Raw genomic sequence first — 13803 nt, 5'->3', positions numbered from 1 at the left:
AGAGCTCTGGGTAGAAAGGCACCTGGAAAACGGCCCCTGGTCATTGCTGGCTGTACCAAGTCCCCATTTTCCTTATTTTAAGGCACCAGAGGCACATCAGACCCCCCCCAGCACGCATCCCTTGCTCACAGCGATGCATCTGGAGGAGCAGCTCCTGCGCCTGACAACGCAAACCCTGCAGCCCCCGGACCCCTCCTCACGCCCCCCTCTTCCCCGGCTCGGGGACTCTGCGGGCCCCATTGCGGGGGTGCTGCGGCCACCGCCACCCCTGCCCTGTGCCGCCCCGGGGGTCCCGCACCCGCTCCCCGTGCCCCGCGCCCGCTCCGTCCCGGGGAGCCGCGCCCGGCGCCGCTCGCTCCGGGTGACACCTGCCGGCGGCTCTGCGGGCGGGCGGCGGGCGGGGACGCGGCCGAGCGCGGGGAGCCCCCGCCGCCCCCCGCCCCGCGCCGCCGCCCCTCCGCGCGGGGCTGTCCCCGGCCCCGCCGATCGCCCGTCGCCGCTCTCCGCTCTCCGCCGCGGTGCCGACCGCTCCCGTCGCTCCCGTCCTCCCATCGCCGCCACCGCTGCCATCGCTGCCACCGCTCCCCACCGCTCCCCACCGCTCCCCACCGCTCCCCACCGCTCCCCACCGCTCCCCATCGCTCTCCGCCGCCGCCCCGCGCCCGCGCACTCCGCGCAGCCCCGCGCTCCGCTCCCGGCAGCCGCATGGCCGCGGAGGCACCGGGCGGGCGGCCGCGGCCGGGAGCGCCCTGCGGAGGTGAGGGGGTCCGCCGGGAGGGCGGGGGGCGGAGAGGGAGCGGCCCCGGGGGTGCGGGGACACCGGCCCGGGGGTGCGGGAGACACCAGCCCGGGGGTGCGGGGACACCGGCCCGGGGGTGCGGGGACACCAGCCCGGGGGTGCGGGGACACCGGCCCGGGGGTGCGGGAGACACCGGCCCGGGGGTGCGGGAGACACCGGCCCGGGGGTGCGGGGACACCGGCCCCGGGGGTTCACCTGCGGGCGGGGCGGGGGCGGCGGGGCCAGCGGGTGCCCCCGGCCGCTCCCACCCCGCGCCCCGCTCTCCTCCCGCCCCTCGCCGCTGCCGGCCCGTGGTCGCACAGCCCGTGGCAGCCCCGCACGGCCCGTGGCAGCCCCGCACGGCCCGTGGCAGCCCCGCACGGCCCGTGGCAGCCCCGCACAGCCCGTGGCAGCCCCGCACGGCCCGTGGCAGCCCCGCACGGCCCGTGGCAGCCCCGCGCTGCCGGCGCTAGGTGCGGTGCCGAGCCGCCGAGGAGGCGATGGCGAGGCAGCCGAGCCCCGCTCGCTCCTGTGCGTATTGCTCTGACTTTATGGAAGTCATCAAGTACCGCTGCGGCGCGTCAGCCACCGCCGGGAGCTGCCCGGCAGAGCAGGGCAAGGCTGGCTCGCTCTGATTTGGGCTTGTGGTTGTTTACTTAATGGAGATTCCACAGCAAACGGATAAATGAGCGAGGCTGCCGGGTCTCGGAGCGTGCCGAGTCCAACTTCTGGCCGGGGATGAAAGGGATGCTGAGGCGGTGTGGAGACAGGACTGGTAAGAGCTGCCAAGGAGGAGGGCAAGCCAGAACATCAGGACGAGGGAAAAGGGAAAGGTGGTGGGAAGCAAGAAGGACGAAGAAGATAGATAAAGATCGGTTTAAATCCGAATGCTTTCTTTTTCTTCCTGAATGCAGCCTCTCGCCCTGGCCAAGGTGTTGGGTGTAGGTTTGTGATGCTGGAGGAATAGCTCGTTTTCTTGTCCAGAAGGAATCCCTCCTGCCCTGTCCCCGCCTGACCGGGAGCCAGGAGGGACACGCAGGCAGCTCCGCGATCGAGCCGCGAAGTTCATCCCATACTTTCCCCCCTGCATCTCCCCCTTGGCACATTAGCATGCAGGGTAGGCTCTGGCGTGTATTTAACGACTCCATTTGCTCCGTCAGCTCACACCGCCCTTCTCCAGCCGCGCTCCGCTCTCCGGAGCCTCCCCGCACCCGCCGGCTCCAGCCCGGCCGCGGCCGCCCCGGCGGGACCCGGGGCCGTGCCCAGCTGGGCTGGGCAGCGAGGGCAAAGCTGCGAGCGCTGCTGGAAGGGGAGGGGGCAGCGCGAAGCGAGCTCAGGCGAGAGAGGCAGGGAGAGCCTCGGCAGTAATGAGGGAGAAGCTGTTTAGTCATCTCTCTATATATACTTTCACAATGATGATCGCATTTACTGATTGCTTCTGACTGCATTTAGAGAGGGAGTCAAGAGGCAGGCAGCAGAGCTCACCTTTTATCCTGAGGAGTGCCTGCTCCCCCTGCCTTCCCGTTCCCCAGATTTAGCCCTACTTTTGGGCGCCGAGTGTCTTTCCTTTCCAGGTAAGGCAGCGCTGCGAGCCGGCAAGATGGGGCTCTCGGGGCTCGCTGGGAGGGAGGGAGGGGAGAAGTTTGCATGCATTTATCCTAAGCCTGTTGCTTTTGCTCCTAAATCTCCCCAACAGACTGAGGGAGTGAGTGTTTTGCAGAAAGTTTTATTTTCTGGTGTTGCTGCGAAGGGGAAGGAATGTGTGACTGACAGAAGACACCGAGGCTTTGGCTGACAGATTCTGCTTTAAAGCAAAGGTCTCTTTGCTGCCTGAGCCTGACCCAGCAAGGACAGGAGAGGGAAGAAGGAATGATCTCCAGGCTCTTCTCTCCCATTAGCAGTGTCTCATCAAGAAACTTGCAGTATGTTTACCAGTCCGATTTCAGAACAGCCCTGTCTGCCTCTAGAAAGGGAAACGCTGAGATTTTTGGTCTGTCTCTGCTCTCTCGAGATGATGAAGAGACATTGATCAGTGTCAATTAAGCATTGCCGTGGGAGCTGCAGTGGTAAGAATCCATCCTTTATTTCTGGACCCTTTAGGTGAACAGTCCTTACTGTTCCCTGCCAAGTGTTCCTCCTGAGCTGTCCTGAGCCAGCCTTGGCTGTCAGGGGTGTTTTTGGGGTGAGGCCACGGTGCCCCCGGAGCGGCTGCAGCGGAGCCAGCGCAGGTCAGGAGGGACCCAGCGGGGTCAGGAGTGCAGAGAGGGGACAGGGGGCTCGTGCTCAGCCTTTTCTCTCCGATTTGCTTGACTGTTTCATTGTCCCCCTAGTTATCTAAAGAAAGCAGATTCTTTTCTCTACAGCTACTTTTTTAAGTCAGGAGGTAAATGATTCTATTTTGTGTACCAGGTCTTCTAAATGTCATCAGCAGGGTGCCGGTCTGCTGTGAACCAGTTCCTTTTAAATTACACGCAGAAATTATGGTAATTAAAATTAGAAATATGGATATTGCTAAATATATGCTTGTTAGAATGAGAGTGTGTCTGTTTTCTGTGAGAGTTCCAGACACTGTCAACAGTACATTAGATTTTGAGTCCAGCCAATTGCTTTCCAGCCTAAACAGGCTGGTTAGCAGTTACCAAAATCCAAGCAGGCAGAAAAGGGGGGTTCTTTCTACATTCTGGAATTCTACATTCTAGATAAACCGGTTACTTCATTTTTTTTTTTTTTTTGGCTCAGCTTAGGTTGTGCAGGTCAGGATTAGAAATCCAGTCCCCCCTCTCTCTCCCAATTCTCTTTCACTTCCTTCAGGGAGTGGTAGAGTTCCAAGGACTCATGGACAGAAAAAGCAAAACCTCTGCAGCAGGGGATTTCACTTCTCACTCGTGGTCCTTCAGATAATTTACAGCTGAAAAAGGCTCCTCTTCTGTGTGCTCTGAGGATAAATGGGGCAGACTCAGTGTAGCTCTGAGAATGAAGCTGGGTGCACTCTGTTGCTCTAACCAGCTGCATCTCTTGGACCCAGAGAAACGGGGACTAAACTTCCACAGAAGAATTCCCCTTTCTTTCTTTTTGGCTTTAATCTCCTGTCCCTTTCACAGCTGAGATATTTATAGCTTCCCCACATATACTGCCAGCATGAAAGGACCCATTTTATCTTTTAAAAATTGATTTAAAAATGTGTAAGTCACTTATGAGTTACCAGTGCTTTATTGGAACAATTATATGTGAAGTATTTATAGTGCCTCAGAGCTAATGTAGGTAACCTGGAATCTACAACCAAAGTTATGAAAGTACAGAAGAGATTTCTAACGTGGTTCCCCTGAGAAATCAGGGGAGATGAGGATCCGATGTGCTGAAACTGGTCAGGTCACCAGTCAGTCCTGGCAGAAGGACGCTGGTGATGGTGCTAAGTGAAATTAAAACCCAGGGAAGACAGTTTGCCAGTGGGAAAGCAGGAACAAGATGCCTTTTCTTGGTTTCTCAGTTATTTGCCTGTATATATTTGGTGATTAATGCATAAAATAATTGTTATTTTGCTGCCTCCTGTTCTTAAGTGTTTCATGAAAGTTAAAAGATCCACCACTGATGGTAGAAGGGCGCAGTCTGAGCCCACAGAGCCCCTGGAGATGCCCTTTCAGCCGAGGGCTGAGGGAGCTTTCCAAAGTCATGCAGGGAAGGTTCCCAGTGCTGAGCTGTGCCTCTCAGCCCGCAGAGCCTGGTCCCCAGGGCGGCCAGGCCAGCGCGATTCGCGCAGCAAATTCCCTCTTTGGGGGGAGACAAAAAGTGCTGCTTTGTACCACTGAACAATTCTTTAGAGGAAATACTGTGGGATGTTTGCTCCAGTGCTGGGTAGATAAGCAAAGTGTCTCCTTGGGATAAGCATCACCATGGGTTATTACATGTTCCGTAATTACAAAAGCTCTTCAGCAGCAGCAAGATGCTCGCACGAGGGATTTCAATTGTCCTTTGGATAGTAAAATTGCATGGGAAGATGCTCCACATTAAGGTGATGAATGTTAATTTGCCCTGAAGAGGAAGAGCATTTCTGTGAGCACTTCAGGCATTTTCACCACAGACTCATTCCATCATTTTTTATTCAGTATTTTGATGGCCCATTGGAATCAATAATGCTGCAGCCTTACTGGCTGGAATGGCAGCTTTCATGTAAGTTAAAAACTTTGGAGTAAAAATGCCTACAAAGATACAATTAGGCTTTGAGGGCCTGAGTCAGTGGAATCAATAGAATTTCCATTGATAAATTGACTTTTGATAGGGCTTCTAATGCATCTTATATGATAATGGCACCTTTCTGCAGATAATTTTATGGTAGAATTAGAAAAGCACTAGGGAAGTGAAAGCAAAAGCAAGTTAAAACAAAAGTTAAAGACTGTAAGAACTCTGACCAAAGATCAAAAAGATAAAACAAATTCATGGCTAGATTAGAACACAAAAAACACTCAAACATCAAGAGATTGGTGGCTGAGGATCTGGACAACTTGGGATATTCCTCATCCAAAACTCTGAGAATGCAGTGAATGTATTTTGTTTCAACCTAGGAATCTTTCAGTTCTTCAGCTGAAGGATTCTGCCCCTGCTAGGCAGGAAACAAGCAAAGCATCTTCCTGCTGGGAAGAAATTCTCCAGCTTTGGGGCCTTCCTTCATTCCGGTGTTCTTGGTATTTGGTAGCTTAATCCCTCAGCCTTCACACCTGGGACTGAAGCTTACTGGTGCTCGGGTATTCCAAACAATGTTTCCCCAAAAATCAGAATTTTCCTCTGGTCCAGTGGAGGGCTGCAGTACTTGCCAGGAGTAAACCCCACCTCTAAATGAAAGAGAGCAGCAGAAAACTGCTGCTGGGGCCAGGCCATGCATTAAAGATGGAAGAGAACTGCTGAAAACCAGAGAAAAATTTCCATGTCTTTCAACTAAAGATGTTCTTAGTGCAAGATTCAGAACATACTGAACTTGTTTAGGACTGGAAATGCAGTTAAGCCCCGTCGTGGGTTTTTGTGGTGTATGATCCACTGCAGGCTGATTTCACTGGAGTTCCCAGCTCTTTCTTGACAGCTGTAGTTAAACTGATGAGCACAGGAGGCTTACACCTGGGGAATTATGGATTCGTCTTGTTTGTGAGGAAGCAAATATAAATTACCGTGTTTATGCTACTTTTAAAATGCTTTTAATGAGGAATCATTTGCTATTCAAAATTTCAATCTATAGTAATGCCATAACCCCGCTGAGCTGATTATCACGTGCCTTGTTCAACACCGTTCTTCACCTGGGAGGTGAGGGCGAGCCAGTGGTTGGAGGTTCTGGTGTGTGTGCTGATCCTGGACTCTTCCACCCAACGGGGCAGGACGCCCCGCGTGACTGTGTGCTGTGTTCTCTTCTCTTCTGTGTTCTAGATGGAACTGGTCTGACTCCCAGCAGGTCCCAGCAGCACCCCAAGCCTCATCTCCAGTAACACGGCCCGGGCTCATCATGGCAGCAGGAGTAGCAGCGTGGTTGCCCTTCGCCAGGGCGGCTGCCATAGGATGGATGCCAGTGGCCAACTGTCCCATGCCACTGGCTCCAACGGAGAAAAACAAGAGGCAGGATGAGCTGATCATCCTCAACGTGAGTGGCAGGCGTTTCCAGACCTGGAGGACTACACTGGAGAGGTACCCGGACACTCTCCTGGGCAGCACGGAGAAGGAGTTCTTCTTCAACGAAGACACCAAGGAGTACTTCTTTGACCGGGACCCCGAGGTCTTCAGGTGCATCCTCAATTTTTATAGAACTGGCAAGCTGCACTACCCCAGGTACGAGTGCATCTCTGCCTACGACGAAGAGCTCGCCTTCTACGGGATCCTCCCCGAGATCATCGGGGACTGCTGCTACGAAGAGTACAAGGACAGGAAGCGGGAGAACGCGGAGCGGCTGATGGATGACAACGACTCGGAGAACAACCAGGAGGGCTCCATGCCCTCGCTGAGCTTCCGGCAGACCATGTGGCGAGCCTTCGAGAACCCCCACACCAGCACCTTAGCCTTAGTCTTTTACTACGTCACCGGGTTCTTCATCGCCGTCTCTGTGATCACCAACGTGGTGGAAACCGTGCCCTGCGGCACCGTGCCGGGGAACAAGGAGCTGCCCTGCGGGGAGCGCTACGCCGTGGCTTTCTTTTGCCTCGACACGGCGTGCGTGATGATCTTCACCGTCGAGTACCTGCTGAGGCTCTTCGCGGCGCCGAGCCGCTACCGCTTCATCCGCAGCGTGATGAGCATCATCGACGTGGTGGCCATCATGCCCTACTACATCGGCCTGGTGATGACCAACAACGAGGACGTCAGCGGAGCCTTTGTCACGCTAAGGGTTTTTAGGGTTTTCAGGATTTTCAAGTTCTCCCGCCATTCCCAAGGCCTGAGAATCTTGGGCTACACTTTGAAGAGCTGTGCCTCCGAGCTTGGCTTTCTCCTCTTTTCCCTCACTATGGCAATCATCATCTTTGCAACTGTGATGTTTTATGCGGAGAAAGGGTCCTCGGCAAGCAAATTCACCAGTATTCCTGCTTCCTTTTGGTACACTATTGTAACCATGACAACACTGGGGTGAGTATTACTTTTCCTTTTCCTGAGCAGCAGGCAAGCATGTACTGGGAGCTTGACTTCAGCTCCTCCTCAGCGTTTTCCTGGGTGCATGTTCGAGAAGGGGCTGGAAGTGTTCAGGGCTTGATTATTCTTTGGCTTACAACTTCTGCAATTTGTGTGCAGTTGTATAAACCAGAAAAAGCACTTACACCCACTTGACAAATGCTCGGCACCACGGTAAACGAGTGCAGGAGGAGCAGAGTGGTGGAGTAGCAGGTTCTGATTCATTCCTGCAGGGGGGAAAAGCTGACCCGAGCAAGGGGCTGGGAGAGAGAGCTCTGCTCTCTGTGACATTGGCTCCAGCCATGCGTCTCACACAAAGCTGCTGATGCATCTGCTGTGTCTCGTTGCAATGTCAGTCGTTGTTTCTCCCCTTGACTTGCCAGGAACTACAGATTTGCTGAATTCAAGGGATGTTGTGGGTCACTGTACTGAAATACTCAGTGATGGCCAGGATGTGATCTGGTTTTTACTCGATTGAGCAGGATGGGGGCTTCTTGTCTGTGTTTAGCTGTGAGTTTGAGAACCAAGCGTGCTGTGGCGGTTGCAGTAGAATTTCAAACATTCCCATGGACAGGTACAAAGATAATGAAATCAAAGCAAGGGGAATGTAGCCTGGAGGGCTCTTTTGCCCCTTATATTTCATTTCTGTCTCACAGATGTTGCGACTGAGATTATAGATTTGCACTCCTGATGCTCTGAACTAAAACCTCTGGGAGCAGAATGGCCAAAGCCTCACCCTGACAAGGTTATGTAGAGGAAAGTGGGCATTGCAGGCTGCTGCTTTGGGCACACACAAACCCAGGATCGAGTGCAAATCTCCTCATCCCACAAATCACAACAGTATAGGAAATCCAGAGTTACTTTGAAAAGAGTTTTCCCACTGGAGAGTTCACACAGTTTAATACTCAGATGTAGACAATTCTCCTCCTTGTAATGTAGTGACTACTTTTTCTCTACACTGCTTTTGATTTTAAACACTTCTCTGTGCCTATTATACATGAACAGGCTCACAGTAGCACTTTTAAATTATTAAAATCATAATTCAGCTGTCAGAAAGGCACCAAATCTGGGCATATGACAACTGAAAGTCTGAATTTCTTCATTAAGTGCAAATGTAGAACCTGTTTGTCATAGTCACCTAAAGATCTCTTATTCCTCCTTTTTAATAGCTAAGCAAAGTTTGCAAGTTTATGGCAAAAGCTGTTCCTCCCCCTGGGAAAGGTAAAACTTAGAAATCAAAGCTGGGCTTTGCATCCCAGCCCTGCCCCACGCTGTAGCTCAGCTCTCCATGTTCTGACTGGTCCATACTGGTCAGTTCCCCCCTCCTGTCCCCAGCACGGTATCTGATCAGCTTCAGAGGGACGCCTGCCTTGGCTGCCTCCTTCACGTGTCTCTGCACAAGGGGAGATGTGTGAAAGTCCAGCTCTGTTCCCAGATTCCCGCTGAATAACGATCACACCCGTCCTTGCAGGGACACAGCCTGCACCCATTCACACTTGTGCTGTTACATCTTTCTGACAGGAGCCCTGGGGCCAGGGGCCAGCCTGTGCGGGTTGGGAACGGCCCCAGGATGTGCAGAATGTTCTGGAGAGCAGCTGGGGCTCTGCTCCCGCCGGGGCTCTGCTGGGTTTGGGTCCCTTCCCTCCCGTTCTGAATGCAGGGACAAACCCAGTGCTCCCAAGGACCTCGGAGTGTGCCCAATTTGTTGTAATCACAGAAATCACAGAGGAACAAGTGCTGGAAATGAGCTGACATGGATTTAAGAAATTAGACATTTAAACATGCCTTTGTAAGGGTTCACTGGGAAGGGACCTATAAAATGCTGTCAATGTCATAAAACTGAGGCTTTTGGTGTTACTGATTTGGGACTTTTAGGTTGTTTCCACCTTCCTGACTCCCCCTGTGTGGGGTGGGGGTTAACCCTCCTGGGGGAGTTCACCATCCAGGGCTAACCCTCCTGGTCCCCTTCATCTCCCCAAAAATCCTTCCAGTTCTGACAAAGTGGCACTTTCAGACAATATTTCATGTACATCTCTCTTCAGAAGTCTTTTCAATCTATTTGGAAGGATCTTGTTACTAATGAGAGTCCTGGCAATTCCTCCTGCAGAAAATGCAGCCAAGGTCTCTAACGTGCTCCCCAATCCATCAGACTTGCCCTCCTCAGTGCTGGCCACTTCACTGCTCGGGTTTCAGCAGCACTCGGAGCTTTTATTGAGATCCTAAATATTTCCTGCCTTTTGCCCTTAATAATCCAGCCAGCATTTAAAACAAGAAACTATGAAGCACAACAGTTTTTAACTCAAAACCATATATATACATATAGTTTGTTTTCACCACCAATACGTTTAAACCCAGATAAGTGAAGGTTTCCCTGAGGCTGGAATCCCAGCATTGCTTTGACAGAGTGCCTTAGAGGAGTGATCTGGAAGGTGCAGGATAACTTTTTCCCTGGTACTAAGATAAACTCCATTTGTGTAAAGTTTACTCACAACAAACAAACAAACAAACAAACAAACAAAGCCAACAGTAGGAGACCATTAATCCTCCCACCGTACTGTGCATCAGATGCTCTCCCAGATTCCCAAGTATCTTTGGGACACAGTCACATTTCCAGGCTGACTCATAAATAAAAGGCAATAGAAATGCTTTTCTTCTTGAAGGTGAAGCCCAGCATCAGTAAATAACCACTGGTTTTGGTGGGGTTACCATGCAAATCAGTTTAGAGAAATTCAGGATGACTTGCAGGCTCCTTAGGCAGTTAACAACCCAGGGAGACAGGTACAGCAGCTTTTCTGGAGTGGGAAACAAAGCAAAGGAATTAAATTATACTGACCTTGCATCTCTGATCCCTCTGCTGTGCTTATCAGCCCTGGCTTAACAGAGGCTGTTTTTAATTCAACACAATTTAAAGTTTGCTCAGGAGGCTTTATAATGAAAGCATTATTCTTGGGTGCATCTTAAATCAATCTGAATTACTGAAACAACTATTCAAAATTAATTCAAAATCAGCTCTCCAATTCATGCAGAAACATTTTTCTCAAGAGGCCAACAGCTCCCCACCTCCTCTCTCGTCCCTCTCGCGAGCCCCAGTGCTCTGAGCTCTGCCTTTGCCAGACCCTTTGTGTGTCCTGCAGGAGGTTCTGACCCCTGGCCCCCAGCTCAGGAATGCAAGTGCTGCCAAGAGCAGCAGAGCAGCGGTGCCAGCCCCATCCCAGCACCACGTCCCTGTCCTGGCTTTCAGCTAATTCAGTGTGCAATCACTGTATGCTAGTTCAATAGGCAGTGGCTTTACATCTCGATAGAAATGGGTAAATTAGAGTGACTTTGGTTCCCTTGGTACAGTGCACTGGTTTTCATGGAACCACCGAACGGTTGGGGTGGGAAGGGACCTTAAAGCCCAGCTCATTCCACCCCCTGCCAGAGGCAGGGACACTTCCCACTAGCCCAGGTTGCCCCTAGCCCCACCCAATATTCAGTTTTATTCACTTTTTATGGATGGGCAAGCCTCAGGTTCTGCTGCTTCCCCTCATGTGCAGCACAAACACAAAACCTCTGTCACCCCACTAAACCCCACGCCAGTTTTGCCCAGAGAAAGTGTTTTTCCAAGCTTTTTACAGCTGTTTTCATTTCATCTGACAGCAGCAGTATGTTTCAGACTCCTAGGCAGTGTCCATGGCCTGCAGCAGAGGCATCAAATCGTAGCTGTGAAAACCTGAGTGCCACATCCTCCTGCAGGTCTGCAGGAGTCCCCAGTGTCCAACCTGGCCCTGGGCACTGCCAGGGATCCAGGGGCAGCCACAGCTGCTCTGTGCCAGGCCCTCTCCACCCTCACAGGGAAGAATCTCTTCCCAATATCCATCCATCCATCCCTTCCCTCTGGCAGCCTTTTCCCTTGCCCTGTCAGTCCATGCCCATGGAAATTGTCCTGCATTTAAATTTTAGCTCATTCAAATGAGCTCTCTTGGAGCTCCTTTAGGCACTGGAAGGTGCTATAAGGAGGGAATATTCCCGGAGGGAATTGTCACCAAGACCTTTGGGCCAGTTTTGCCAGGAAAGCAGCAGCAGCACAGCACGGGGAGCGGAGGCTGGTGCTGCGTTTGGTTTGTCCTGAGGGATACAGGGTGCAGCTGAAAGGCTGAGCTCCCGCAGCCTCAGGCTGCTCTCTGGAGAAGCTCTCTGGCTGTCACCCTCACAACTTGCAAGGCCATAATGGCTCTGAGAGCACCATCCCCCTTTCAGCTGCTCTGGCCAATGAGTTTGAGAGACACAGCTCAGCACCTTTGGACAACACCGGCCCCTCTGCAGAATTCATTTAAGGAACCAGGGCAAGTGGATAAAACAGCACTGCTGGCCTGGTTGTGTCAACAGCCCGACTGGGGCAAGAGCTGCAATTTCTGAGAGGGTTTATTAGCTGAGTGTGCAGAGAGCAGGGATTTGGGGGTAGGGTCTGTTTTGGTTTGTCTTGGCCCAGCTTTGCCTCTGCCGAATGTGGATCAGAGGGAAACGAGCAAACGGGCGCCGGAACGAACATCAGGCTCTGTTCTGCTTATTTCTTGGGTTTTCTCTTGTTACTGGTGTTCAGTCGTGGCCAGGAGCGGGGACGGAGTGTGAGCAGGGCCGTGGCACGTGGGGGCCGTGGTGCCAAAGCGCTGCCAGCTGGGCTGAGCCCCGAGCTCGCTGCCAGCGCCGCCGGAGCAGCGCTCTGATTTCTGCACAGCAAAACCACTCAGGCTGATAGTAACCTTCATTCACCCTCCTTCACGCACACCAAGAGCAGTTTGCAAAGTAAGGAAAATAATAAATCATCTCTGGAGCGCTGCCATTCCCGGCTCCTCGGGAAAGATTGTTGTTTGGGCCAGGAGTCACGTTGTGCGTGTCAGGACTTTGGGAGCTGCCATTAAACTGAATCAGGAAAAGCTTCTTGAATAGAAACACCACTTTGCATATTTAACATCACCAGTGGGAAGATGGATGAGATGTGGGGTGTTTCCTTTGTGAAGGAAGGTGCTGGGATTTCATCTCTCTCGCCATTTCCCACACAGTCAACAATTCCTTATATCCAGGGGCCAAAGAGCTGCATGAATTTAATGCACAGAAAGTCCAATTGAACCATGAGTTGATGGAGCTACACAAAGAGGCCATTTCCTTGAGCTTTCACTCTCTTCACTCCAGCTTCATCTTATACAAAACGTGTATCAGTTTTCTTCTCCTAATGGATTTACAGATATTGTGTGCAAAATGTCTTTGTATCAGAAACTACAGATGGAACCTTTTCCCTTCACTATCTTGATATAAATCTCAGGCAAGCATCTCATTTTTGAGCTATTTGTATTCACCAGAACCCCAGAAGTATTAAAATACCTTTATTCATTCTTAAAGCAAGTGGAATTCACTGGATTTTTTTTCCCCTCTCTTAAAAAAAAAAAAAAATTATCCATCCTTACGCTTTTTGTGGCTTTGGATATTTGTAACAGTTGCACGTATGTGCAAACGCACCATTTTTAATGTGCAAGACAAAATAACTTGCCTTTAGGGTAACTCATTGTGTGAGAAGTGAATTATTTTGAATAAGGCTAAGAAATGGTGCTGACTAAAATTGTAACGTGACTGCTAAATTTACCAGTGGAAGCCTTGGCAGGGATGCATCTATAGCAACTGATTTGCAGATTTTTTTTCTGATCTCCTCTTTCTTTTTTCCCCCTCTTTTCTTTCTAACTTGCCTCACAGTAAGTGCCTGAGAAATACAGATTAAAGATAACATTGCATTTTCATTGGAGATGAAGGGAAGTGATTGGCGTGCTGACTGGATCTGGGCTATTTTTAGTCTCATAAAACGATAATTTCATAACAGAGCTGACCCAGTAAAAGCAATCAGTTTACAGACATCAGCTGAAAATAAGGGACAGAGTAGCCACTGTCAGTCGAGAGCAGGGAGAGGGGAGGAGAAGGTAAAGGCCCTGAAACAAATTAGCCAAAACTAATTAGGTTCCTTGGCTGATTACAGCCCATGGGTGTGCACAGGGAGAGGAGGCCAGGGAGCTGCTGAGTGCCCGAGTCCTGGCAGCCCCTCTGGCAGGAGCTTGGTGCTGCCAACACCCCTCTTCATCCTCACAGGGACATCTGGGCACCACATCCCCACCCAGCCCTGCTCCCTTGGCACGGGATCAGCACGGGCCCAGCCTGAGATAAACCCACACCTCACTCAATGTCAGGAGAGTAACAGGAGATGTTTTTACTGCAGTTCCTCAGGGGATCTGTGCCTTCAAGGGCATGGAGTGACAGGACAAGGGGGAATGGCTTCCAAATGCAAGCGAGCAGGTTTAGATTGGACATTGGGAAGAAATTCTTCCCTGTGAGGGTGGAGGGGCCCTGGCAGCTGGGGCTGCCCC

General features: G+C 51.8%; 1 protein-coding gene across 2 annotated transcripts in view; it reads left to right on the top strand.

Annotated features, from left to right (window-relative positions):
• Positions 1 to 703: 703 nt before the first annotated feature.
• KCND3 (potassium voltage-gated channel subfamily D member 3) overlaps positions 704 to 13803 on the top strand; it is a 105221-nt gene continuing 92121 nt past the window's right edge. The window contains exons 1-2 of one of the 2 annotated variants that reach the window (XM_053963860.1): positions 704 to 757; positions 6188 to 7372. In XM_053963860.1, the coding sequence (XP_053819835.1) occupies positions 6264 to 7372 (1109 nt within the window). In that variant the 5' untranslated portion in view covers positions 704 to 757; positions 6188 to 6263. Of the gene's footprint in view, positions 758 to 2287; positions 2353 to 6187; positions 7373 to 13803 lie in introns of those variants that run through there. The other variant, XM_053963859.1, reaches the window with a different exon arrangement.

Source organism: Vidua chalybeata, chromosome 24 (assembly GCF_026979565.1).
Source record: "Vidua chalybeata isolate OUT-0048 chromosome 24, bVidCha1 merged haplotype, whole genome shotgun sequence".
NCBI lineage: Eukaryota > Metazoa > Chordata > Aves > Passeriformes > Viduidae > Vidua > Vidua chalybeata.
The sequence above is the reverse complement of the archived record's forward strand: the minus strand, read 5'-3'. Positions and strand labels throughout refer to the sequence as shown.